Here is a 26,373-nt window from a genome sequence, read left to right as displayed (position 1 = left end):
AACCAGAACCAGAAAAATACTTCACAGTCAACCAACCCTCAACGCGTAAGTGAAATATATTTATTGTGATCGTGTTCTTGATTTAGGCCACAGAAATGGCTTTATACGATGACCTCGATACCAAGCAGGGTCCAGACAAGGTGGCCGGTTGGTCATCAGGTATAAAGTTACTTCAAACACAACTGCAGGCGAAAAAAGCCACCCAACCAATCATTCCCCCTAAGAATACATTGCGGAAACCAGTGAGTATATTTTGCGTTGAATTTTCACCTTGAGCATATTTTGAAGGCGACTGTTTCTTGAAGGTCCTAACACCGGTGGTGAATTTGAAAGCGAAAAAGGAAAATTTTGATTTGTTCGGTGGACCGTCCGGCAGCCATTCTGCACAGGATAACAAAACGAAGTCGGTCACAATTACGACTGCAATTCCTAATGTGAACAGCTCTAGCTCTGGTGGTGGTGCATACAGTTGGGATGTAGTTGACGAGTACGATCCGCTATGGCCAAATGAGTACGAAAAATTGGCCAAGGATCGAAAGCCAAAAGATCCTGTTGTTAAAGCACCGCAAAATAACTATCGGAATAGAAGAGAGTATAAGCGTGGCATCAACCTTAACAAGATGAACTCCGGAGGAGGACATAACGATGGAGATGGTCCCAATGCAAAAAAGAGTGGTTTTGCTGGTCGTCCGACCTCCGAAGACGAAGATGAATTCGTGCCAGCGCAGCAAAGAGCTAGCGGAGCGGCTATTGCACCTCCTGCTTCGCTGCAGGAGTCAATTGCGCAGATTCCCGAGGGAGCCAAGTAAGTACAGTTGTAGCGTTAAAAGTATATGAAAGTGTCCCTATTTCCAATATTTACAGAATGACTCAACTTACTGCCTACGGCGGAAGTTCGGTTGCCGCTAAAATCATGGCTAAATATGGATTCAAGGATGGGCAAGGTCTGGGCAAGCAAGAGCAAGGTATGTCCATGGCCTTGCAGGTTGAGAAAACATCCAAACGGGGCGGTCGTATCGTGCATGAAAAAGATATTAGTTTGCCAAATTTCGACGAAGTCATTCCCGCTCCGTCACAGGAAGCGTTGATGGCCAATGAACCATCAATTACGGAAATTATGAAGTCTCCTAGTAAAGTTGTTTTGCTGAGGGTACGTATTTTAACTGAACTTTAGATTATTTTAATAGAATATTGTGAATGGACAATTTATTTTTTTTTCTTAGAACATGGTCGGACCTGGAGACGTAGACGACGAACTGGAACCAGAGGTTAAAGACGAGTGTAACACTAAATATGGCGATGTGGTCACGGTTGTGATCAATGAAATTCCCAATGTCGTCCCGGAAGAAGCTGTTCGAATCTTTGTTGAGTTCAAACGAATGGAAAGTGCCATCAAAGCGGTGGTTGATTTAAATGGTAGATTCTTTGGGGGTCGTCAAGTTCGAGCCGGATTTTACAGTCAGGAAAGGTTTGATAACATGGATCTGCTCTAAATCATAACGAAACAAACGGACATTTCGGAAGAAAGTGAATAATGTTTTACAATGAAACGTGTAAATTCATTTGGATAAAAAGCATCAAGCAAATATAAGAACGTATAAAAATGTCTTTATAATCATTTGCAATGGCACTTCGTCCAAAGTCAATGGGATGGGTCGATTCGATATCTAAGCTAGGTGCGTTTAGCGATTTTGACTAGATTCGTTCATGGTGGCGTCAAGCAGATGGCTAGAATGAATAATGTAAAATGGCTAGTGATTTTACGACCGAACACTACTACTGGGTCCATCGTTTTCATCGACGGAGACATCGATCTGCGAAGAACTGCTCGTTATCTGCGGTAATGAGGGAGTCTTGAGCGGGACGCTATTCTCGTAAATGACAATTCCGTCTGCACGTTCTACCTTAACGATCAACAGTTTGCAGTAGAAGCAGAGCTTGCTGTTCATCAGATGCTGAATAATGCAATTTCTGAAACGAATATGTTAAAATTAAACGCCAACGATCAAATCGTCAGAAGTACGCCAAACTTACTCGCAAGACTGGTGTTGACATGGTTCAAAAACGGCTGAATTTTGTTTAGCATAGCAGATGGGACACAACGATTCTTCAGAGAATACGGTGATTTCTGACAGTAGGGTCTGTCTGAGTTGAAGAATTTCAATCAGACGTCTTACGCGACACAATTCTTCGTCGGTTACGTGGTTTGGATCTGGAATTTAAAAAAAAACAGTTTATACCGTTTTACAAACAATTAACTATGCATGCTTACAATCCGCCATGTTGAATTTGATGATTGGAGGATCGGGTACAATCTCTTTTACACCGACAATCGCCCGGAAGGGAGAAGGAACTCGCACCTCGTTCGTCAGTGGGTCAATATGAGCCCTCATTTTTGGGTCGAAATTTCCTCTGGGAGCTTCATGGGTTGTCGTAGCGATTGGCGTCTTTATTTCACCCAGTGCAAACTCCAAACTAGTAATGTGAAAACTAGTATCCGTCAACAGGTGTTTGCTGACCCGCGGAATTTTCGTAACGGTGATATCGGCGTTACTCGAACTACTGCTTCCATCACTGCCCAGTTCATTTTTCATCAAAGCCAACAGAATACCGACGGCTGCACTAATGATCGCAAAGTGAGTTACATTGCTCAGATCCGGCAAGCATAGGTCCATGACGTGTTGGAAACATCCGGGCGGAACGGTAACCCGGGAGAGAACTTGGATGGCGAGCTGGAATCAGTAGATAATTAGTTGAGGTAGCAGTTTCGATATGCTGTTATCTCCCCAAAGGGAATGGCATATCCAACATTACATATTCTTACTGAAATTAAGTGCAGTAACAACGACTTACTCGTGTATTGATCAAAATCTTTAGTTGGAATGAACGTTTCGAAATCATGCAGTTTTTTATCGACATGGGCATACAACCGGCTGAAGGTTGAAGCAAAGCGAATTGGACTGATCATAAACGCGGCAAAGACAAAACACACGAGAGCAAGTGGATGGAGGGAAAGGTATTTTGATGATGATAAAAATTGGAGGGTGGCTTCCGGTTCACTGGTGCCCCGATGATTCAATCCGGCGATTCACTACGGACTACTTGGAATAGTCCCCGAAAGTGGATCATTCCTACCTCTACTTTCGAAACAGATACTACTCGGGCAGATACCGAAGTCAGTCCAGCGATTCTTGGTGGAGGACGAGTTCCAGTTCACAGACGCCCCGACGACCACTTACCGGTGCTAACTCACGCTCTACTCGAACTAGTCGCCGGCGGTGTGCCTAGCCCACTCCGACGGAGACATTTTCCGACGTCGGAAGTTCTCTCGAAACCGTTATCTCTATACTAGTCGGTTAGGTGTCGAGGTCAGTCCTACGATTCCGGGTGAAGGATGACCTCCGGTACTCATGTGCCTCTACGACATTTGTCAACGATACCTGCACTCAGTCTAGTCCCCGGCGGTGGATCTAGCCTACTCCGGTTGCGCCCGCTGGTCTCCGTTATCTCTCTTCAACAGTCTGACTTGTCGAGTGCCAACGACGGTCCGATGATTCCGGTTGGAGTGTAACTTCCTGTTCATCGGTGTCTTGACGACTCGAAGCCCTGCATGGCTACGTTGCTGGTCGTTGCTCCTCCCGTCATCATTGTTGCAACGCTGACATGATCTGAACGGCTGTTTTGTTCACCGGGTCCCATATTTTTTCGTCCGCACACATTCTTTGGACAATGTCATGTTGACATCCGTACCGACAATGGTTCTCATTTCGTTTTGTTCGTGCTTGAATCGCGAGCATTCCAATACTACGTGCTCGGATGTTTCCTCTGCATCACCGCACGCGATGCGGAACGGCGATCTCGCGTAGCCGAACCTGTTTAGACACTTTTTGAAACAGCGATGACCAGACAAGAACTGCGTCATGTAGAAGTTCACTTCGTCGTGCGCTCTGTTCATCAACACCAACAGGCATAGTCCATTTACTGTTTACAGCGTTATCCCACTGATGTTGCCACTTGCTTAAGATATCAGCCCAGGCTCGTTTGCGGACTCTCGATCCCTATACTACTTGCTATCTTATTCGAGTAGAAGGTTTATGGGAATCGTTCCAGCTATCACGTAGGCTGCCACTGACGAGATAGTTCGATACGCGCTTAAACACCCGCCCTGCGTTTCTGAGCACTGATGGGGAGACACTCACTAGCAGTCGCTTTTTACTACTACTGATCGCCGAATTGTTGGACGTGATAGTGCCTCACTTTTACGACTCTCCTGTATGTGTTTAGTAAGCCAATTAGCTCCCATTGTGTCACGATGTAATCGTGTAATCCACGGCGGTGAATCTATTCTACTGTGAATTCCCTGGTGATAAATTTCTCCCTATACCGATGTTCGTTTCCGTGAGCTCTCCGCTTCGTCCCGATCTACTCAATCTAGTCCCCAGCAGTAGACCTTGCATACTCAACGGGCCAGCCAGTAGGTGCTGAGGTCTGTCCCGCGGTTCCGGGTGGAGCATAGCTTCCGGTTCACTGGCGACCCAACGACCAACTGCTAGTTGTTCGACGCAATCTACTCGCTCTAATCCCCGGCGGTGTAACTACTCTGTTGACAGCATCCCAGATATGCTCATCGGGGCACATCTCTTCGACAATATTGTCAACTGTCACACCCCTCTGAATTTCTTCATACTCAGGACATTCGAAAACCCCATGTTCCGGTGTTCAGAGTTATAAATTAGGTTCTTTACTGGCACAGTTAACCTCACTTTTCTTGACAGTTCGCTTGTACTGTTTACATGGACTTAGAAAAATTCGTGGACGACTAGATTCGCTCGAAGAAAATAGTAAAGATGTAAAATGTAAACAGTACAAGCGAACTGTCAAAAATGAACACTGAGTTCATTTGTGACGTCAGCGTAAAGTATTCAATAATATTGTCGCGCTTATAATAAAATCTCACATTGCGGGCGTCTGAAAGGCGCATCAAATATAGCCGCAGTTGCTCCGCAAGCAGATTTCAGTGGAGCTTTATTTTTCTGCCAGCTGTGTGCTTTTCGCTTCAAGGAAAAAGCTGCCTATACATTTATATAGGCGGCTGTCACGCGCCTATCTCAATTGAGCTTTCATATAATCGCATATCGAGCGATTATCCTGCAAGGCACAATAGAAGCTCTTTTTTGACAGCTGAAAATGAACCTGATACCATAATAAGTATCATCGCTTACATACAAGGCACAAGGCCTACTTTGATGGGTTTGATTCATAGCAGCACGTTCGATTCGTGCAATAATCAAAAACGAAAGAAAGTAGTTTTTCGTTTGACGTTTCCACTTGCGTCACTGAATATTGAAAATGAATGCGGTTGAATATGAACATTTTTTATTCAGGGAATTTAAATATTTGTAACTATGCCGGTATCTCTTACACGTTCACACACTCTTTCTGCCACTTAGCCAACGAGTCCACTCTGACCAGTCTCCTTGTATTTCGTGCATTCCTCCGCTGGTAGCATTCCACGTCATCAGCCAGAGCGATGCAGATGGGGAACATCCCGGCAATTACCCGGCTCCAACGATATCGTTCTGTACGCACTCTCGACACGAACAGCCATTAGACAAAACATGCTTGTCAATTTCGTCCAGTTCCACTTTGAATTCAGCGCAGCAACTCACGAGTTTGAGGTACGCCATACCTCAATATTGAGGATAAGACACCCGCCAGGAGATGTCTCGTGCTGCATCTTGTTCGGCATGATCCATGCCAATGCGTTTGTTGTCTTCGCAGCCTTCTCACATACTTAGTCGATATGGCCGTTGTAATTTAACCGATCGTCGTTCATCACACCCAGGTCGTTCAACGCACGCACGCGCTGGTTATTTACGGTTGCTGATCTGCACTACTTCCGTCTTGTGGTGAGCCATCTGTACCTTGGTCAGCAATCCAAGTTTCCACGATGCCTATTGTCTCTGCTGTCAATATCTCCACCTTCTCGAGGGTCTTACCGGTTATCATCAGGACAACCTCTGCCCCCGGTTCTGAAAGTAAGTTTTCAAAACCTTTCACAAGTAGTCCGGGACCCGCATTTTGCGCAGCGCTACGGCGATAACGATCGAGCTAGCGCTGTTGAACGCGTTCCTAATGTCGATCGCAACCACGGCGCAATAGCGATTATTCCTCTGTTGTGTCAATGCTTTCTGCGCGCTCGCTATGATTGTGCAGATGTCGTCCACCGTTGAGATTCCTTTACGGAATCCAAACTTCCTCTGGGATAGTACGTTCTCACTTTCAGCGTAGATCGTCAGCCTGTGTAGCAACACCGCAGCTTCTGAAACTTTCATCTATCCGGAAAGAGGCCCTCATCCAGGCACTTCTGTAGAAATATCATGAACATGTCCGTAAACGCCAGGATCGCGGTCTTCAGTGCCAAGTTAGGCATACCGTCCGGATCGGGAGCTTCTTTCGCTTTCAACCCTTTCGCTACTATACTGAGCTCATCGTTAGATTCGATTGTCACCAGCATTTCCACCGTCTGCATTAATGTAAGGTGTAGGCGGCCATGCGGTTAGATCGTGTTTTGGGAAAAGGCCCTCCACGATAATTTTCATTTTGTCAGAGCACACATTTCGACTGGTGTCATTGGATCCTTAATCCTGACCACAACGACACGGTAAGCATTGCCCCATGGGCTGGCAATTCCACCGACCAATGGTGTAGTGGATCGCCTGGTTGTCGCTATGTGTGTACTGCTCACTAACTCGCCAATTCAAGTTATCCATCAGCAATGCGCTGCAGAATGTTATGTCGATGATGGATTCCCGGCCGTCTTTAGGAAATGTGCTTGCGGAACCTTTGTAACCGTCGGTTACCATTCCAAATGGTTGGCTCTGCCAGAATGAAACGAGCCCTAAAATTGCTTGTGAGTTCCCAGTCACTAAGTCCGACCCATACTTTGACTAGCAAATCCTCTCTCAATATCACCGAATAACGACGTTGAATCCCTCTGGATAAAGACTCGACACGTCAATCGTTTGTTTACCATTTATCTGTCAGTGTCATTCCAGTGGAGCACGAGACCTGTCAATGGCCCTCGTACCAGAAGGATTCGAAGCGATTTTCTTCAGATTGTGTGCATTTGACAAGTCTACTGCTCGATTGGAATGACGCTTACTGATAGATAATAAGAATAAGATAGAGATGGCGAGTCTTTGTCCAGAGGGATTCAGCGTCTTTACCACCGAAGGTACTCACAGTCGCATTCTAGCAAGAGCGGTATTTGTTTACAGCGGGTTAGGGTATCGGTCGCCTAGGACAGTCCACGGGTGAAGCGACCAAATAACGGCTGCTGAGTGGAAACACATTACTTGTCAAAGTCCGAGCAATGTCGTTATTTTTCCGAATCCGACTCACTGATCGCGCTTTAATACGCTCAGCCAAGTCACTGAACCTTCTTTCTGTCCGTGAGTTTCAACGAAATAGGAAGTGCGCGACGGTTATAAATTTAATATAGGTTAGGTTTTTTAGAAAAGTGGTGTACGGGGTTACTAATGTTCATTCTAATTGTAGCTAAAACAGAGTCTAGGAATAAAATAAAGGAGTGTTCTACATACTACGTTAAAATAATAAAAATTTTGGGTTAGTGTTAAAATATGTACAGTTGTTGAAGTAAATTATGTAATTGTGGCATAATTGCTAATCCCAGTGAACCTTTTTATCTTGGGCTTAGGACACATGTCCGCATGCCATTCTATTCACATTGAAGATAACCCAAGAAGCTTCATGGTATCGTCCTCTACCGCGGCGAATTGGATTCAACTCGGACAGAAAATCCACGGCTCTCAGGACGCTACAAATACGAGAGCATCGGCGCGTGGAATTTGACCCGTCTCCACGTGATCAATTCCATCTCGGCAAGGCTACAGCAACCTGCAGCCTGCTGAACGTTTCGCATCACCGTCGCTGTGATTACACTCGGGAAACCCAACGTGAATGAAGTCCCACTAAGGTACGTCAAAATTCAGCACGGGCATCAATCGCCACGAGCAGTCGACCTTCGTCCGGGAACCCTCTCTGGAGAGCAGCAAAAAACGCCAACCATAAATCAAAGAAAAACGCAAGTAGAACTAAGTGACGTCACTAGGTTAAGAAATGATAGATGTTGTAGATAGGAATAAATCCAATATCATGTTATCGAAGTGTACTTCGAGTTAGTTACGGTAGGTGTTGACTACGCCCCGTCTTCAACCACACCTAATTAGGTACATTCAGTTTACCGTGTATCGGCTCGATGTGTCTGCGTGCACTAACGAATGTCCCTACCCAACACGAGTAGAAAGGGCACTGACAAAAACAAAACAACAATCAGCAAAAAAATCCATTTCTAATACTTACATACTAGAGCTAAAAGTGAACTAATTTATGAATTAATACTAATTTTGTTGCTTATCGCATTCTTATACCTACACCATTTATCTTATATCTTTTAAACTAAATTTGTAGCTTAAACCTAGACTTACAACTAGTGAGCAGTACCTTTAAACTAGGTGAGAATTGTGCTAAAGAAATAATACGTTTATGTTAATGTTATTATTGGATTAGGTCAAAAACAGATACGAGGCACATTTGGTAAACTAATTTACCGCCAAATAGTGATATTGGAAGGTAAGAATTTTTTCAAGGTTCGAGTGCAACATAGACTAATGATAATTATGATAGGAAACAGGTGTTCGGAACAGACTGTGTTGCCAGATTATTTGAGTCGTAGCTGGATCACTAAAAGTATGAAGCAAAATGAAATTATTGAACATTCTATGTATAACTAAAATCTATATTGTAGGAATTTTTTAATTTGTATTTCTATCATCGTAGAATAAATTACTTAATTTGGATCCAGCTCGTTGTCTCCGCAACAGTTTAAAAAATTATTTTACGATGTCGAAGAAATCGTCCAGTTCCGTACCGAACATACAAGCTCCAGTATATACAAGAGGAGTTGGAAGCAGTATCGTTGCACTGACTGCAGCGAGAAAGGTCACAGGTTCTTCCCTCCCAGCATCGGAAGACAGGTAAATGCTGACGTTGCCCATAACATTCAATCCCGAGGATACGGGCAAATAAATACAGTCAATGTTGGTTCCGGGAATAGTGCTAGGCGAAATCCGTTGCGCGAAACTCGTAGAGCTCGGGACTATCAGTGTCAGTTCTGTGAAGAGCGCGATAATGACGAAATGGTGCAGTGTGATGGTTGCGATAAGTGGTTTCACTTCGTATGTGTTAAGGTTACGGAGGATATCGCCAACGTTAGCTGGGTTTGCACTGCTGTAAGACGAGTTTCGTCCCTCCCGCTATCAGCCGAAAGATCGAACAACAGCATCGACATCCGTCTTTGTCGGAAAACAAGGCGCCATCGGCTGGCTCCAAGAGCAAGGGTGGATCTGCTCGAAGTGAAACAAGGCGGTTGCGAGAACTCGAACTTCGAAGGCTCGAGGAAGAGTTCGAGATGGAGAAACGTGAACGAAGGTACGAGGTTCTAAAGGAATACGGTAGCGAAACGTCATCAGTGACAGGAATCAACGAACGAGACAATGCTTCGAAGATAGAGGATTGGTTAGCCGAAACGGAACGTGTCGGTGAAGCTGAAGATTCCGGATTAGCTGCAGAGGAGGCAAATGGGCAAATACCGAACATCTCGGATAAGCTCGAGGAACACCAAGCTCTGGATGTCGTCCAGCAGATTCGAAGTCCACCAGCGAATTGTACCAAGCAGCGTGATACTTCCACTCAAGTATGTCTTCAGATGCAGCTGGCGCAACAGCAACATCAAGCGGGTCAGTCGTTTGCGTCTCCTTTAGCACCACATGCGCTGCAGCATCACGACCATATGCACCAGCTTCACCTAACTTCAACTCGCTCTGGTCCACTCGTCCATTTGCAACCTGACAGCAGAATGCCGGCCATACCTCCTTCAATACCAGAAGCCTTTCAGCAGTCAACACGAGGGCCGCCAGTTTTAGAGTTCGCTCCAATGAACATCCACCCCAGACAGCCGTTTCCAGCGGAATTCAACTGGGTGGGGTGCCCACGCGCAACATGCGTCGCAATTATCATCACGGGATCGACCGCCCACGAGTCCTAGGGCATTGCTCATCCCTTCGAAGAATTGCGGTATACGAACTGAAGACAAGATTGTAACTCGTTCTGCTCCGCTTGCCCAGCTGCAACCCTACATCCGTCCTACGATTTTGCCTTCAGTAATCCCAGAAGCCTACTTTCATCAACCGACACGAAAGCCGTCAGCCTTCGAGTTCGCCCAAATGCACATTCAAGCTAGACCGTCATTTTCGGCAGACTGGGTGGTGGCTTCCCGAATCATGCATCGCATTATCTGCCACAGGATCGACCGCAGACGAATTCTAGACCGGTGCTCACCTCTTCGACGAATCACGGTATCCAGACGGGACACGATACCTTCGTCCCGGGTCAGCGATCAACACCGATACGACTTGATCACTCGCCACGAGATGAAGAAGCGACAATCCCCGACGAGACAGTGTGCGTTCTCAACCGAAGCCAGATTGCAGCGCGGCAAGCAGTTTCAAGGGATATTCCTGAGTTCGACGGTTCATTGGAGGACTGGACACTATTTTACGCTATGTTCAATCCATCTACGCAAATGTGCGGGTTCACAAATGAAGAGAACATGCTTAGACTGCGGAAGTGTCTGAAAGGAAAGGCACTGGATGCAGTAAGATGCGCGCTGCGTCACCCGTCAAATGTTGTAGACATACATGTAGAAGCCTTCCGACACCAAACGTGGAGAAGCTCGAGACGGTGGTTAATTTTGCATTGACGGTGAAGAATTTAGTTGCGACGGTCCGTGCCTGCGAAATCGATGATTTTATTTTCAACGCATCTCTCCGATACGAGCTGGTTGATCGTCTACCGTCATCCCTGAAGCTAGACTGGGCAAGATTTGCTCGTAGTATCCCGATCCCGAATCTCGCTGATTTCAGTATGTGGCTGTACACCGTAGCAGAAGATGCTAGCACAGTGATGGCTTCGCCAGGTCATGATCAGCGAAATCGAACGACCAAGAAGGACGGCTTCCTGAACTTCCATTCCGGATCCGACTCCGGCGATGCGAAACCGCTAGAGTCATCCAGAAAGCCAAAGTTGACTGTAACTAGGGATCCCACTAATGACCAGTGTGTAGTATGCAGGGATAACTGTTCAACTGTTGCACGATGCAGCAGATTCGAGGGTTTCAGCTACGACTCGAAGTGGGCGACAGTAAAGGAGTGCAAACTATGCCGTAAGTGTCTTCGCAAGCATAACGGCTCCTGCAAACAGCAGAACCAATGCGGAGTGAACGGGCGCACATACCTACACCATCCTCTCCTTCACAATCCGGACATCAAATACACAGAACCCTCGACGTTGAAGCCAACCGCGCTTCCTTCAGGGCAGAAACGACCGGAGCCAAGCTGCAATCTTCATCAAGGACAGTCGGCAGTACTGTTTCGCATCGTTCCAGTTATATTGTATGGGCCGGAGAAGGAGGTTAAAACCTACGCAATTATCGATGACGGGTCCGAACTAACCCTGATGGTACAAAGCCTGGCAGACGAGCTTGGCATCGAAGGACCTAGAAAGCCGCTTTGTTTGAAGTGGACTGGTGGTACGCGAAAGGCCGAACATCAATCGCGGCAGGTGATTCTGGTTGGTCATTATTGGCAACGTACATCCCAGGTTTTGATATTCGGTTTCGAGCTCAAAAGGAGTTACCAGCCTTCGTCGTTGTTTGTCAGCTAGAATTTTGGTTCAGTGCAGGGCTTGTGAGCAACCTACAGTGAGAGTTTCCACTTTGCCCGCCTAAACTTGAGTTGCAACATCGGTGCTTGCATGTGTGTTGGTTGATCCGTCCCTCCACCCCCCACTCAATGAATGAGTACCCTTTAGCGTATATGCGACGGCTACCAATTTCTGAGCAAGTCTAGGGACTACACATTCGATGCACAGCCATCAGCCCAGCTTCGGCAGGGCTTCTAACAGGCGGTAAACTCTTGCGTTGGTCAGCCTGCTACCCCACTCAACGGCCCAAGCGTTAAAATCTTCTCCTGACGATCACGAAACCTTCATGCGTGCTATCCATCACGTCTCGGACAGGGGAACCGCTCATCACTTGGATTGCCACCATCCCTGAACTATCCACTCTGCAATAATTGCAACGTCGCACTTTGTTTCTATTGTTGACTGCCACACCAGTTGCCGTGCAATGTCGCAATGATTGAGATTAAGCTGGGTTATCTCCATCATCACATCTAAGATTTCTTGAACATCTTACATCTTGCACGTCTTTTCGCGCACAGATTAACTACGTGCATACCGTTATGAGTTAAAATATATGACCCTCGGATTGTAGAATTCATATCAAATCCTTCAAAGGCATGTCATATTGGGCGGAAATACCGGATTGGTTAAACAGCCAATAAAGTTTCTGGGCCACCTAATTACGCCGGAGAGAATTAAGCCATCCTGGATTTTTCGGGACAAACAACCGAAATTTTTATACACTTTATTCCCCGAACAGACATAAATCAGAAAAACTCCAGACAATGCTCGCTGAGAATACGAGTAAGCATGGTACGAAGCAGTATACGAACAATGCAAGCAAAACTAGCGAATGGAATTCTTCTTCAAAAGCAAAACTAGTCCTGAACGTCGACAATTCGGGCACAGTCATCGGCGCAATTTTACATCACATAACGAACAATGGTCTGGAACCCCTTGCAATTTCGCGTTATAAAAAGTAGGATTCCTGGTACATACAATTTTATGTGATGTTTAATGTCCTCTGGGTAATGAATGGCCGGTGGTCTATTCGGGTTGTATAACATTGGTGTAAATGTTCCATTCGAGATAAATGGTCAATGGGGATGATAACATTCGGGCGAACGTGATTCGGGTGATGGCTGTAGAACCCTTTTACTAATTCTGGTCGATATTGATCTACGGTTTTGTAACTATTGTGATATCCTCGCTTGTGATAAAGCTTTAACCCTTAAAGGCGCAAAGCAATTTTTTTTTCAAATTTTCTGAAAATTGTCTAACAGTTTTAATACGTTACTATGATAATTTTGAGATGGTTTTCGCAATGTTGTTTTAAAACAACATTGCGCATTTAAGGGTTAAATTCAAATAGAGCTACCAATTGGAAATATCCAACCCACAAATATCTTTGAGCAAACAGTTTCGATTATGACTTTTAGTCATCCAGAATGGAGTGAACAATTCTATACCTGTCTTAACACAACTAAAAATATTTACTACTCATTTGCTACAGACAATTTAAGTAAAATGATATCAAAATTATATTCCATATTATCTTACCTGACAGATTCGACCTAGAATAATTTCACTATTGGCACGGGATGCGTCCTGCAACAAACCAGGATTAATGGTCACAATCATCTCCAGGGCACGCATCAACGAAACGGTCAGCTCGAAACACATCGAACAAATTTTCAGCTGCTTTGTCTCGATCATGTGCTGTTCTTCTCGCAGGGAAACATTTTGTATCTGCAATGTTCCATAAATAATCAAAAAATACTTTTTCCATAGACACGGTAAACATTTCATATTACATCTTGTAGAATGTGAATAAACTCCGAAAATGCCCAATTCAGCTGCGAAAGAACCGAATTCAAAAACGTAGTACAGTACGGTTCATCCTTGCTCAGCATCTTGCTGATCATTCGCTGAAAATGACTGGAAGGACAAGCCGGAGCAATCAGGTGTAGCAGCCCAGTATGTGTTCCATTCTTAGCCCTGCTGCGATACAACCCAAGGGACCGTGTCTGCTTTTTGCCGGCCTGCCAAACGCACGGTGCTCTCGATTCCCGGTAGGCAAAACCATCCCCTAACCAAAATCTGAGCAATAACCAGTTACTTTGTCCCCAGGCTCTATTCTCGTACGGTCTGAGTAAAGCTCTGATGAACGCTAGTTGACTTTTAGGCGATGCTTGTTCCAGCGAACGGATTCCGGCCTCATGACATGTCAAGGATCCAAGAGCCTGTATTAGAGCATCCTTACAGGATGCCAAAATCACACGAGAATCGGCCAGATGCTGGGCCAGAAATTCAGCTGCTGCATTAATCAACGAACTATCCGCGGACAAATCGTGCTGTAAGGCAGTGTCGTGAAAGCTGAAGTCGAGGATAGTATCCAGCAATACTGGGACGACGTTCACGTAGGTTTCCGGTAAAAATGAAAAGAGGACATCGTCTTGGCTGAAGCGTTGTAGAGTTTCACAAATTATTCCCATCAACCAGCAGAGCAGGTTTCGGCGGTGACTTCCGAGAGCAACCGAACGATACCAAGCTTGCTTCCGAGCTAGTTCCATTGAGCGTTTCTAGATTCAGTAAAAAATGATTCATACTTAATTAAACTAATAAACAATAGAAAACATCTCACTCACAGCAAATATACTTTTCCGTTGGCCAAACCGCGAGTCCAGTTCGTGCACCAATTCTTCGTGGGTTTTGCTGAACCCGCCATCACTGGAGCGCTTCAGTTCGTCCAGATTGTGCACGACATCGTCGCAGTTGGTCTTGGTTTCGACCAAAATATCCGACAGGTGGCAAATGTTATCCCTTAGATCGGCAATCATGATTACGTATTTATGAGCGACAGCATAATAGAAAATAACTGAACAATCGAGCAGATCACAGATCGACAGACGTACATCCATATTTCCACCGTTGATCGGTCCACCAGTAGCAGTTCGGTTGGATCCCAGCGAAGACTCTCCGTGTTGATGAACTTCCGAAGCAACGCTGAAGAATTGATTGGAATCATTTAACATGTATTGCGCTATTTAAAAATGTAGGCTTACTTTGAGGCCGCTCTCGACACCAAAGAATACGTTGCATTTGGTCCACCAGATATCAAGAACATTGCAGAATCCAGAAATGCATTAAAAGCAGCTAAAAAATAATTATCAATTTGTTTCCTTTAATTTGATAGTTTTACCAGTACCTATTTCATTCCGAAGATCTGATTGTTGATCAATGGCCGTCAGACTCGGATGATCCTCGCCCAACCTTTCAACGAGTTGGGTGCGAAAATGTTTCCTCAGATACGACAGAACGCCACCAATACGATCGATGTTCGTATATTTAAAAGTTCCATCATAGAAAAATCGATAGTCGATGTACGGTGGTGCTGAGGTGTCTTCACTATTGGCTACGACTTCTTCATTCCACAGTGTACGTGCCACGTCCAACAGTGCACAAAGAAACGATAAACCAATTGCTGGTTGGGTCGAAGAAGAAAAGAGACCCTGTAAATGAGATGTCAATATATATTGCTTATTTTTTTGTAACGGATTTTTGCCAAACTTACCCTCATCTCAGCATTGTTATCCATCACAAACTTGCGCAGTTTGGTGACGAAAATACGCCGACTCGATGGAGAACCTTTGTTTGTACCGTCACTATTGTTGAGCAAAATAAGTATCAAATTCTTCTGCAGCGTATAAAGCACACTCGTGTGCGCTTTCAATCGGTCACATGCGGCCAAATAGAGCTCCCGGGATCCACCCAATCCTTCCGTCCAAATGGTATCGTCTGGCAGGAGCTGTTCCAGGGTTGATTCGTCCGGAGGCTTAGTGTACAAAAATAGTGGCAGACAGTTTTTCTTGAAAAATTTGTACTCCAATAGATACTTCCGCGTTTGTGGATGCTGGCAGATGCAGGTAAGAATGACAATGATTTTTCTCTGTTTTTCATATTCCAAATCCACTGGAGTTTCCTTGTACGTATTAGCGAGAAAATTGAGCAACTTTTTAAGGAAAAGTTTCATCTCCTCCAGCTCCAGGTATGTCCAGAGAAGGGTGAGGAATGTTCCGAGGGTACTCTCCGGAAAACCGGGTTGAGTGGGTGGTTCATTTTTGGTGTTGCTTCGCAAAACACACATTCCTTTTATGTATTTGAAGACTTTATCTTCAACGACATAGGAATTAGCCAGTAGTGGAGCTATTTTCTCAATCAACATCGATGCAATCAGCATATAAATGGTTTCAAATGTCAAAGGAATCGTTTGGGAACAGGTTGCGTTTAGGTCATTCGGGGAATGGCGAGAAATAATACCGGAAAGATTAACTAAATACTGCAAAAGACAATCTGCTTGAAATAGAAAAACATTGGGCGGTTCCTGCAAAGGACAATATCCTTTGATAGGGTATTTAAGCGGAGATCCACCGAAATTGGCAGTAAGACTATCATTGAAAGCCAGAGATACGGCTGGGTACAGTGCCAGTCCTGGTCCTCGTTCAATATCCTTAAATGCTTCTCCAAGAGCCGCACCATTCCGATAGTACTCAATTTTTCCTTCATCCATGTCAATGCAAACACCAAATATATCACCTGACCGCCAAAATGGGCCATATTTTTGTGTGTGGACATGCCAAATTCGTTGCTTGCTTCCATCGAGGCCATAACTGTAGCGAGTATCACCGACTCCCGTATCCTGGGTGAATTTACAGTGAGCAGAGCACCACCCAATCTGCATCACACCTTTTGACCGTAGCTGAACCTATAATTACGTCTTATAAATTATCACGCCTTAATTGAATCGAAACCATTCTCACTCACCTCGTACATCCATCGACCCGAGTAAATACAGCAATTCGCTTTCACAGTCGAGAATGCGTTCTGGGATTGCAAGGTCAATTTATCCTTCGACACTAAAATGGAACTATCCTCCGTCACATCAAAGATAGTGCGTTTAGGACCCAAACGTCCCTCAGTGACTTCGTTCTCCTTCGCTGCCTCATCAAACGAATGACTTTGAAGTTTATTTTCCAACCAGGTATCAACTTTGGCCAAGTACCTGAGGAAAAATAACATGGTGATTGATTGAACTGCTTACATTCGTAACACGTAACACGATGGCCTAATAGATTACCCAGAAAATACCGAGGAGCTATCCTCCTCGGAACCTTGCAATAGCGAAACCGGACATACTCCACCGAAAATGTTGGAAATAACACTTGCAAAGTCCATTCCGCAACTCGCTAGTCAGTGAACAATCACATTTTATTTACAGGCATCACAATTTAATATTTTGTCAGAAGGCCAAAATGATGTATGGTATACGCGTCAGGGGTCACAGATGTTAATGAATGCAAAAAATTATGCTTTGCACTGAAAATTCTCATCACTCATCAATTTGTTTACGAACGATGTAAAATGAATGCGAGAGAAAAGTGACAGCATATCTCACACAGCAAGCATTTCTTTTTCTTACACTGTAAACCATCAATAGTCAATTTTAAGAAGTTTTCAAACTTAAACAATGGTACTTTAAATGGATTTTAAAAAGCTATTGCACGAAGTTCCCGAACAGAAAGTAATATCGAAATTCCGGAATTCCTCCATCATATCGTTTACAAAATTATAAACCAACGCTACATTAAAATCGACGTTTAACTGGCCTTAACTTTTTTCTGTTTATTCGACTTTGAAGCATTTTCTTGCAAAAGAACTGGAAATTATTCCAATTTCTAAAAATGCCATAAAAATTGCATTGGGATCGACGACCCCGGAGTAAATCCAGATTGCAATGGAGTTACAACATTTGGCCATTTTCAGTTTTTCCTAAATATTTTCAAAACAACGCAAGAATTTCACTTTTTTATGACAAGAATTGGTTAGCAACCCTAATAAAAAAAATATTATACACGAATTTTAACGCATATAGTGCAACGATTCCACATATTGTTTGGATGAACAGGTCGTTAGGCTCTTGAATCAAAAGATGTTTATTAGGGAATGACCTTCGTACATAATAATTGCACCTCATATATGAGTAATACGATTGTATGTCGTTTCCCGGAAAACCATTTCCCGGAAAACCATTTCCCGGAATCTACTATTTCCCGGAATATCATTTCCCGGAATACTATTTCCCGGAAAGTACCATTTCCCAGAACGTACTTTTTCTCGGCAATTTGTTATACTATTGAAATCTGAAGTACTTTGAGAACACTTGGAACTATGTTGCTACTCACATATTTGTTTGGTTCAATAGACCTTTCTCGTCCGACCTAACCCCATTTTTTCTTATTTTTAATCGAAAGATTTCACAATTTTAAGAATATTTCCGTTGAAGTAAGACTTTAAAGAGATGTCGTGATTTTTTAATGATTTTTTAAAATTTGAAAAATGCAAGAATGTTGAATATTTTTTTCACCTTTGCAAGAATGGTGGGACTCAAAATGTGTGTATGGGCAGCACTGTTTTGTATATTTTTGCTTGAGTTCTTGGCAACGCTGCAAATGAAGTGGTGAGTCGCGGTACAAAATTCATTGGTAATGTAAACAAACTAAAGTGAAGCTCTCGCTGTAGAACTTGCATGAAAATGTTTAACCTCACTTTTTGACAGTTCAGAGAGCTTGTTTATATAGTCTGAATTTTTTGTTGAATCGATCATAGTATGAAACACTTGGTTCGGTTCGCTGCTAAATATTATTCTGTTTGCAGTTGAAAATTGGAAAATCCTAACAGCGACAATCGTATTTTCTCTAATTTTAAACAATGGAATCACGTCGGACGTAGTGCTCTGTATTCGTACAATTTTGCGCTATACAGCGCTCTACTTCCGACATCATGGATTAGCACTAAACAAGAGAAAAAACGATTGTCACTGGTTGGATTTTCCAGTTTTTACCTGCAACCAGAATAACGCCTTGTAAACACGCTCGCTCAGCTGTCATTTTTTATTTATTTATGTCATCATTATGCAATACTCTGTTACATTTAATATTTTGACTTTTCTTGTACATAATTCGTTGAAGTAAGAAATTTCTAGCCATTTGAAAAAGGCCTACTGCCAAATGCAGCTATCCTTGACCTGAGTAATGGTAAAACCAACAGGTTACAGTGCGATTAATTAATAAATTATAAATCACAACAAATCGAATTTTCATGTTTTCCATTAAAATCTTGGCACAGGATCTGCGGATAGAGATATTTTCTTTTTTTTCTGTTCCTTTTACCTTTTGTCTCACATAGCAGCTCTTTCTGCCACACATTTTAAATGGACGAACTGCATTTGACGTTAGGTTTTTTTTCGTATCCGCACGTCCCGTCCCAGTTAAAAACTATATATTCGATCATGTACATAACCCAACAATGGATTATGAAGAGTTTTGATAACGATTTTATCACAAATTATAAAATGGCTTGGGTGATATAAAAGTCCTAACTAACAATACACATGTTATAAAAAGATTATAAAGGATTGTTATAAATGATTGCAAAAGGATTATAAAGGCAGTGGAATATTTATTCACTGAATTAAGGGGAGAATCTTGTGTAATGTGCTTAAACCGAAAATAATTTTGTTTTACGATTTTGAAGACAAGGCAACAATGGACCCCTTGTGTAATGTAGATTTGTTAATACATTCATTATGTACGAATAAAAAGTATTTTTCAGACACATACTAGCGTTCCAAGAGTAGATGTCCGACCATTAGTGAATCGGTTCTTGGTTCTTCTTCTTTGTGTCGATTTTTATGTTTATTTTGGTTGGCAGTTTCGGAAAATATTGTAATAAGAAGAGTGTGATTTAAATTTTACTTTTTATCCCCTAATTGTGTATAGTTATGAACTAGCAAAATGCCACCGGCTTGAGAATTAGCCGAAGGTCGGCTGGTGGAGTAGAACTCGATACTATGTTGTTACAACTGGATAGTTCTCACCGCTGGTGTCTGTTGATATTGGAATGAATTCCAAGATACCTGATTCTTTGACTGATTATTCATTGGTGACGCAGGCGGGCGTGAGTTGTTTTGCTTCTCGGTCTTTCATCGACTAAAATGACGAATTCAACTATTGCATGCCGTCCCCAGTTTGACGTAGAGTTCACTGCATCTTAGTTCTAGTAATCTTTGATGTATTGGGTTTTGTCCTTCATAATCAGCTTTCTCGTTCCTGTTTCCTTCGCTGGGTCACCTTGGCACTCAATCGTCGTTGGTGCTGAAACGTCAACCTGCCTTCAAGGTAGCACCAGTGTTTCATGGCGTCACAACTTACTGACTGGTAATACCCTTGAGTTTTGTTATTGAACGAAATTGTGCCGGTTTCAGATTTATCGCTTCCTTCAACTCTTGTAGAAGCCGTTAACTGAAACTAGCATATCCCATGCCCTTGAAGGAGCGCCGTTTCGTGTATGTTAGCGTACAGTACAAAAGATCAGGCCGGTGGTAATCAGGAGCTGATAATTTCCACACTGGAAGCCGAACCTACATTGATAGCATGCAGTGCCGAAGGAATTACGAAATGTTAAACTTTAAACAGAAAACCCATTTGTTAGTAATTGAACACTTACCATACTCGTACGTAGTACATAAGGTAGCAATAACACCCAAAACACGTAGTCAATAACTTCAGGTTCTTGGATTACTGAGTTTGGCAGTGATGGTTTCTTTTCTAGAAACAAAACACAGAATTAATTGAATTAGACTAATATCTTTTATCATGCCTTACCAAACAGTTCTTCGATTCCGATGTGCACCCTTGTATCGCCCTATTTTCCCATGCGATTTCTTTGCTGCCGAAGACCATATGAAGTATATTGAGCTAGGTCATCAGAACATTGACTAGTGTAAGCGTTTATCATATGTACTGCGTAGTTTCATCGTCAAAATGTGTGCGTCTCAACGGTTTTTCAGTTGAAGCCCTGTGTGGGATTGATTTCCTTGTCATTGGGTCGAACTGCTTCCACAGCAGGATACCATTCTACTATGGTTGGTTAGGAGGTTTCAAAGCAAGAAAGATTTTGGTGGAATTTTCCTCTGATATTTAAGGGCGGGACATAAGTGCTTCTACTAAGGTAATCGCGTGGATCACTTGTGAGTATTCGGACGTACCTAACTCTATGTTCGACCACAGTAATATGTTCGGCCGATATCCATGAATCGATGACTAACTTATACTGAACGTTTTGCGTTGTTTCTAGTAAAATGCGAAAGCAAGCCATTCTTGTGAGTGTATTCGCAAGTTATTGGGATAATCAGTAACCTTCTCAATCTTCAACTGGATTGTCATTTCATTAAGCCGGAAGGCATACGTCACATGGCAGACTTAGACTCCGGTGTCCTAGCGATAGATGTCCAAGATTCCTTGCTACGACACCATGCCGTTGTTCACCAATTGTTAACGTATCCCAGTTAAGCTCAGCCGGAAATGACCGGAATTCTGGCTGGTATCAGTTCATATTCCGGCTCCAGTGACACAATCGATTCTAGTTAGAATCGGTTGTGTCACTGGAGCCCGTATACGAATTGGAACCAGCCAGAATTCCAGTTCATTTCCGACTGAACTTTACTGGGATGTTGTGCAGATTGTCCAATGATTTATCATTATGTTGCAGTGAGGTTTCGATCGGATTGCCGTCCTGTACATTGCAAGATCGGATTTGTTTACCTTTGTGTTGCAGTGCGAAAAACAAGAAGAGAAAAAGATTATAGCATACGGTGTGCGTCAATTATGTTCTACTGAGTATCAATTTGGAGAAATATCACTTACCTCAGTCGATTCTTTGGAAATCTTGAAAAGCCCGCTATTCGTATACAGTAAGCCGTTAGGTTCGTATATTGTATTCACTGGGAGTATGGCCAATTTCTTTTTCAATATGATTGTCGGCTTGGAATGCTTTCCGTATTGACGGTGAAGAGCGATATTTTGTTCGGCTTGAGATATGTAATTCTTTAGCTCGAAATAGTTTATCCTTTTCGGAGGTACGTTTACCGCTAGTGTTACGGTGAAGAACTCGCAATGGAGGTGTAGTTACCCGAATACTATGACGTGTTATGAGAAGCTTAGTGCAAGAAGCGCAAAAAGCTTGTTTCGAGATATACAAGAAAAACGAATCCAACCGAAAAAATATTTTTGACAGGTATTAGGTTTTACACCAACCGACATAACCCAACAAAATGAGTCGGATGAACTTCGTTTGACAATTCTCGGTGGTTTGTTTACATGGGAGTTACGTGAGTGCAAATGCAACAGATGAGCACCCGTTGCACTCGAACTCACGCAACTGACAAAGTAAACAAACCACCGAGAATTGACAAACATGAACTTCATTCATCATGAGTTCATTCGTGTCGTCATCTTGTAGAACTCAATATGAATGAACTATTTTAGCATCAGTGATGCCAGGTCTATTTAAACAATAGCCTGCAGTAAAAATATAAAAGTCTGCAGATTCTCACAAAAATCTTCAATAAATTTGACACTTAAATGTAGTGTGTTGATATTTTAAATGATCAAAAACGTTAAAAGCTGGTTAAAATTAGCAGGCATAGGCTTTGTTCTGCTAAATATTTGTAATCTGCAAAAGATCTGCAGCGAAAATGCAAAATCTGCTGATTTACTGATATATATGCAGATCTGGCATCCTTATTACGAGAGCGAATCATCTTGTTTTATCCCCCACAGGAAATTCATCCAAATGGTGAAATATAGGGGAAAACAAGGCAAAATAGGTATTCAGAATATGGGGTTAAATGGACTTTTCGCACTATTTTTGATTTTTTCAATAGTTAGAGGTACCAAATCATCGCGGCAATATGCAGTAACGAATCGGGGATAAAAAAGGAAGCATTCCAGCATATAAAATTTTTTGACGAGAAAGGTCTATTCACAGCTTCTCTTTCCTCGCTGATCATGTTAATGAATTTAAAAAAAAAACTAATTCTTATGCATATGTAATTTTATTTGAAATCATTATCAGTCGAAGGTCCAGAAAACAGCTTATGCTAAAAAGAACGCGATATCAAAGAAGGCCGTAATTTAACTTAAAATTAATAACATTTCAAAAATATACCACGAAAATATTAAAGAAGGCAAATCCCTTCAATTATACGTTATTGTATTTGAATCAATGAAATTCTAAAATTATTTTCATTGATTTGCTCTTGTTTCAAAGAATTCTAATTCACATAGAAATTTTCAATACGAAGTGAAATTTAAAATAACTGAAGACGTTTTCAATGCACTGTTACTGTAAGCAAATATTAGTGAGAATGAAAATCAATAAAAGTCCAAGAGTATTTTCAGAGAAACTTCATGTAGATTAAAATAACATTCTACAAAAAGTTCCAAAGAAGAATGCATATTTATAAGAAGGCAACATCTCAGACAGATACATTCACAATCTATAAAATTTCAAAGGTTCCAGGAATATTTATAACTAAATTTTAGGGAATATTTATATTTTTTCGTTGCCTTTTACCTAATCTTCAGGGCATTTTTAGAGTACTAGTGACTGGTTATCATAAAAATGGTGCCAACGTTGTGGAAAATACTGCCTTTTCAGTTTCAAAGATGGCCGCATTTCGAGGCGTTCTAAATTGATCGTACGAATTTACACCATTCTAGAGTATGGTATAAGCATATTTTTCTTTGTGCAATAAGGAGATGAATCAAGATCCCAAAAATGGGTTTCATAATACGACTTATGCAGCTCAAAAATATTAATATCAAGTAATTTGTTCAGCATTTTCAGCATTACCACGCGACGTAATCGATTCAAAATAGAAAAAGAATTGAAAATATACCATTTTAACTGAATCCGCAAAATTTGCAACAAATATCATGCAAAATATAGGGCCTGTTAGTCAGGAATCAGACGGTCATCATCCCTTCACTACCTGCTGTGGGAAAATTGGAAAGTATTTGTTACTATTTTGGTACCCATTTAATTCATTGATATCCCATCCATTTTGGGGTGCTTTTTATCCCGCCTCGATTTTTTTTAAATCCTCCCAAGTTTCTTTTCGGTTCAAAGCCAAAAGTCGTTCGTAAGCTGTTCGTATAATGATAAATTTAAATAAATTTTCCTAACATCGGCGGAATCGAAAAGATTAAATCGTTAAAATGACAGTTTTGCAATCTTGTCGCTATCTTGTCTTTTTTTACCACAATAACCACTCAAGATAAAAAAATAAAAATATTTTCAAACAACTTTTCATGTTCTAAAGTAGGTAAAATCTCCTAGAACACAATTAGCTGCATAGCAGGTCTTCTAAAAATAAGTGTAGTCGGTGAGGTACGATTTTTTTTATTTTCCGGGAAATGGTATTCCACGAAATAGTTTTTCCGGGAAATGATACATTCCGGGAAATGATACATTCCGGTAAATGGTTTTCCGGGAAATGGTACATTCCGGGAAACGATATTCCGGGATATGGTACATAGTTTTCCAGGAAGTGGTATTCCGGGGAATGGTATTCCGGGAAATGACGTACAACCGAGTAATACCAATTGGCCAGTTCCTGGGGGGTTCCCAAAAGTGGCCTCTCGTGAGTTTACATTGTATATGCTTTATTATAACAGAAACTATAATTTATTCCAACAAATCTTGTCAGATCGTGGACTTAGTATAGTAAGTAATTCATTCAATAAAGGTTTAACTAGGTTTGCCATTTTCTAACCAGTTCCGGGAATTCGGTTCTTAGGACCATTTTTTTTTTAATAATTTAATAAAATTTTGAGGTATGTTAAACATGCATTAACAACGAATAAATGTTTTGATAAATCTTTTGTGAACTATGTACTCGTAAATGGTGAAAAATTTCTGCTCATCTCGGTTAGAGCCGTCAATATGGTGCACCAAATGATGAAAAGTTTCAACTCTTAAAGACGCAAGTATTTTTATTTTTTCAAATTTTGTGAAAATTTTCTCATAGTGTCAATATGTTACTGTGATAAATTTGAAATGATTTTCGCAATGTTGTTTTAAAACAACATTACGCATTTAAGAGTTAAATATAGCTCCGTTACAGATTTGTCTCGTTATCATTCACTGAAAATAAAGCACAGATTATTATAAAATGTAAAATCACGCAAATCTGGATAATTGCTCGATGTTCAATTATTATATGATTCCGATACATTCCATCCATCCATCCATCCATATATATATTCAACAGGGATGTGAATAAATATTATTAAGTACTATGGCGATACACATCAATTACGTGATTTTCACTTAAATGTGTGTTGTCATTGGTGACATATCAGGTGTATATGCCTAACATGTATCATTGAAGATAATTGAGCTCTACAAAATGACGACACGAATGAACTCATGATAAATGAAGTTCATGTTTGAGAATTCTCGGTGGTTCGTCAGTTGCGTGAGTACGAGTGCGACGAACTCACATAATTCCCATGTAAACAAACCACCGAAAATTGCCAAACGAAGTTCATCTGGATCATTTTGCAGGGTTATGTCCGTTGGTGTAAAACGTTAAAAGCACGTTCAATTTAGGTTAGTGTAAGTGCAACATCATACCTTTTTCTTGCAATTTTGGTAGCACTTTATGTGATGGTCATGATAGTGACATGTCAATTCTACTAATAAGAAACCCTTGTTTTGATTTTTCAAAAGACTGAGACAGCCGACTTCAAAATCTCCAACATAACAACCAGTCGTTGATCTACATAATTCTTTTCTCACTCATTTTCATCTCTTTGAAGCAGTAGATTAGAACATAGAAGTTTACGGTGGTTAGTTCCTGGAGAAAACGAAACGTTAGTTGAACTAATATCGATAACATGTAATAAAGACACTAATTTTCATAACGCTTTGTTTTCAGCAAGCAAAAAAATACTTTTGGTTTTGGAAACATCGACTAACGTCGGCAATGCACTGGATATTGAACATTTATGAAACAATATTTAGAAAAACCGAACCTACAAAAGAAACATCCCATTACGAAGTGATCAATAATTCATATTGTGAGTTTGACGAACAATCCCAGCATTCAACGAATACCAGTGATCAAACTTTGAACAACGATGATAAAGAAAATTTAGAAGTTGAAACAGATGCGGTGGAATTAATCATTCCTGAAGTGTGCATTGAAGATTTTAATATATCGATTTCTAGAAGCATTGTTACAAAGAACAGAAGAAGGTAAAGAGATTATTGAACGAGCTTAAATTGGGAAATTTTCTGAAACTAAGCAGCTGGAGCTGGCTGGTGTAGCTGCGAAATACTATTTGAGCACAAACAAAAAGATACAAGCAGAGCTATTGAAGACATATGCTTTAGCGATTTACATTCTACTCAAATCGGAACGAAAGGTAAACAGGAAATTGTATATTATATTACTATAAATTACCGTAACCAGAGGTGGAGACCGGCTCAATCCCGGATTCAAGATAGCCAATAAAATCGGGAACATAAAGCAAAGTATGCGAAATCTCGCAAACTAATTGTGGTTGTAGAAGAGCAACTTGATGGCTACGAAAGAAGTTAAATTGACTGGCTATCACTGAACGACGACCCGTGGAGCACAGT

At 41.8% G+C, this 26,373-nt stretch overlaps 2 protein-coding genes and 1 long non-coding RNA gene across 6 annotated transcripts; 1 reads left to right on the top strand and 2 right to left on the bottom strand.

Moving 5' to 3' along the window:
• On the top strand, positions 1 to 1,598 carry LOC131678652 (splicing factor 45). The gene is made up of 4 exons (XM_058958895.1): positions 1 to 242; positions 306 to 805; positions 865 to 1,150; positions 1,224 to 1,598. Exons 1-4 carry the CDS (start codon positions 96 to 98, stop codon positions 1,491 to 1,493), a joined length of 1,203 nt encoding a protein of 400 aa, XP_058814878.1. The 5' UTR covers positions 1 to 95; the 3' UTR covers positions 1,494 to 1,598.
• Positions 1,538 to 17,192, bottom strand: LOC131678651 (E3 ubiquitin-protein ligase RNF123). The gene is made up of 11 exons (XM_058958893.1): positions 16,961 to 17,192; positions 16,648 to 16,885; positions 15,398 to 16,588; positions 15,032 to 15,335; positions 14,889 to 14,979; positions 14,472 to 14,829; positions 13,638 to 14,405; positions 13,384 to 13,572; positions 2,273 to 2,732; positions 2,035 to 2,212; positions 1,538 to 1,971 (listed from the first exon to the last, which is right to left on the bottom strand). Exons 1-11 carry the CDS (start codon positions 17,056 to 17,058, stop codon positions 1,761 to 1,763), a joined length of 4,086 nt encoding a protein of 1,361 aa, XP_058814876.1. The 5' UTR covers positions 17,059 to 17,192; the 3' UTR covers positions 1,538 to 1,760.
• A 2,459-nt stretch (positions 17,193 to 19,651) lies between these two features.
• Positions 19,652 to 21,976, bottom strand: LOC131682919 (uncharacterized). 4 transcript variants are annotated; one of them, XR_009304257.1, is made up of 5 exons: positions 21,588 to 21,976; positions 21,081 to 21,485; positions 20,547 to 21,014; positions 20,389 to 20,489; positions 19,652 to 20,302 (listed from the first exon to the last, which is right to left on the bottom strand). It is a non-coding gene; the product is annotated as an uncharacterized LOC131682919 (long non-coding RNA). The 4 variants fall into 4 exon arrangements; XR_009304259.1 differs by having other exon boundaries at positions 20,547 to 21,185; positions 21,383 to 21,485; XR_009304256.1 differs by having other exon boundaries at positions 20,547 to 21,485.
• Between the last annotated feature and the right edge of the window lie 4,397 nt (positions 21,977 to 26,373).

Source organism: Topomyia yanbarensis, chromosome 2 (assembly GCF_030247195.1).
Source record: "Topomyia yanbarensis strain Yona2022 chromosome 2, ASM3024719v1, whole genome shotgun sequence".
Lineage (NCBI taxonomy): Eukaryota > Metazoa > Arthropoda > Insecta > Diptera > Culicidae > Topomyia > Topomyia yanbarensis.
The sequence above is the reverse complement of the archived record's forward strand: the minus strand, read 5'-3'. Positions and strand labels throughout refer to the sequence as shown.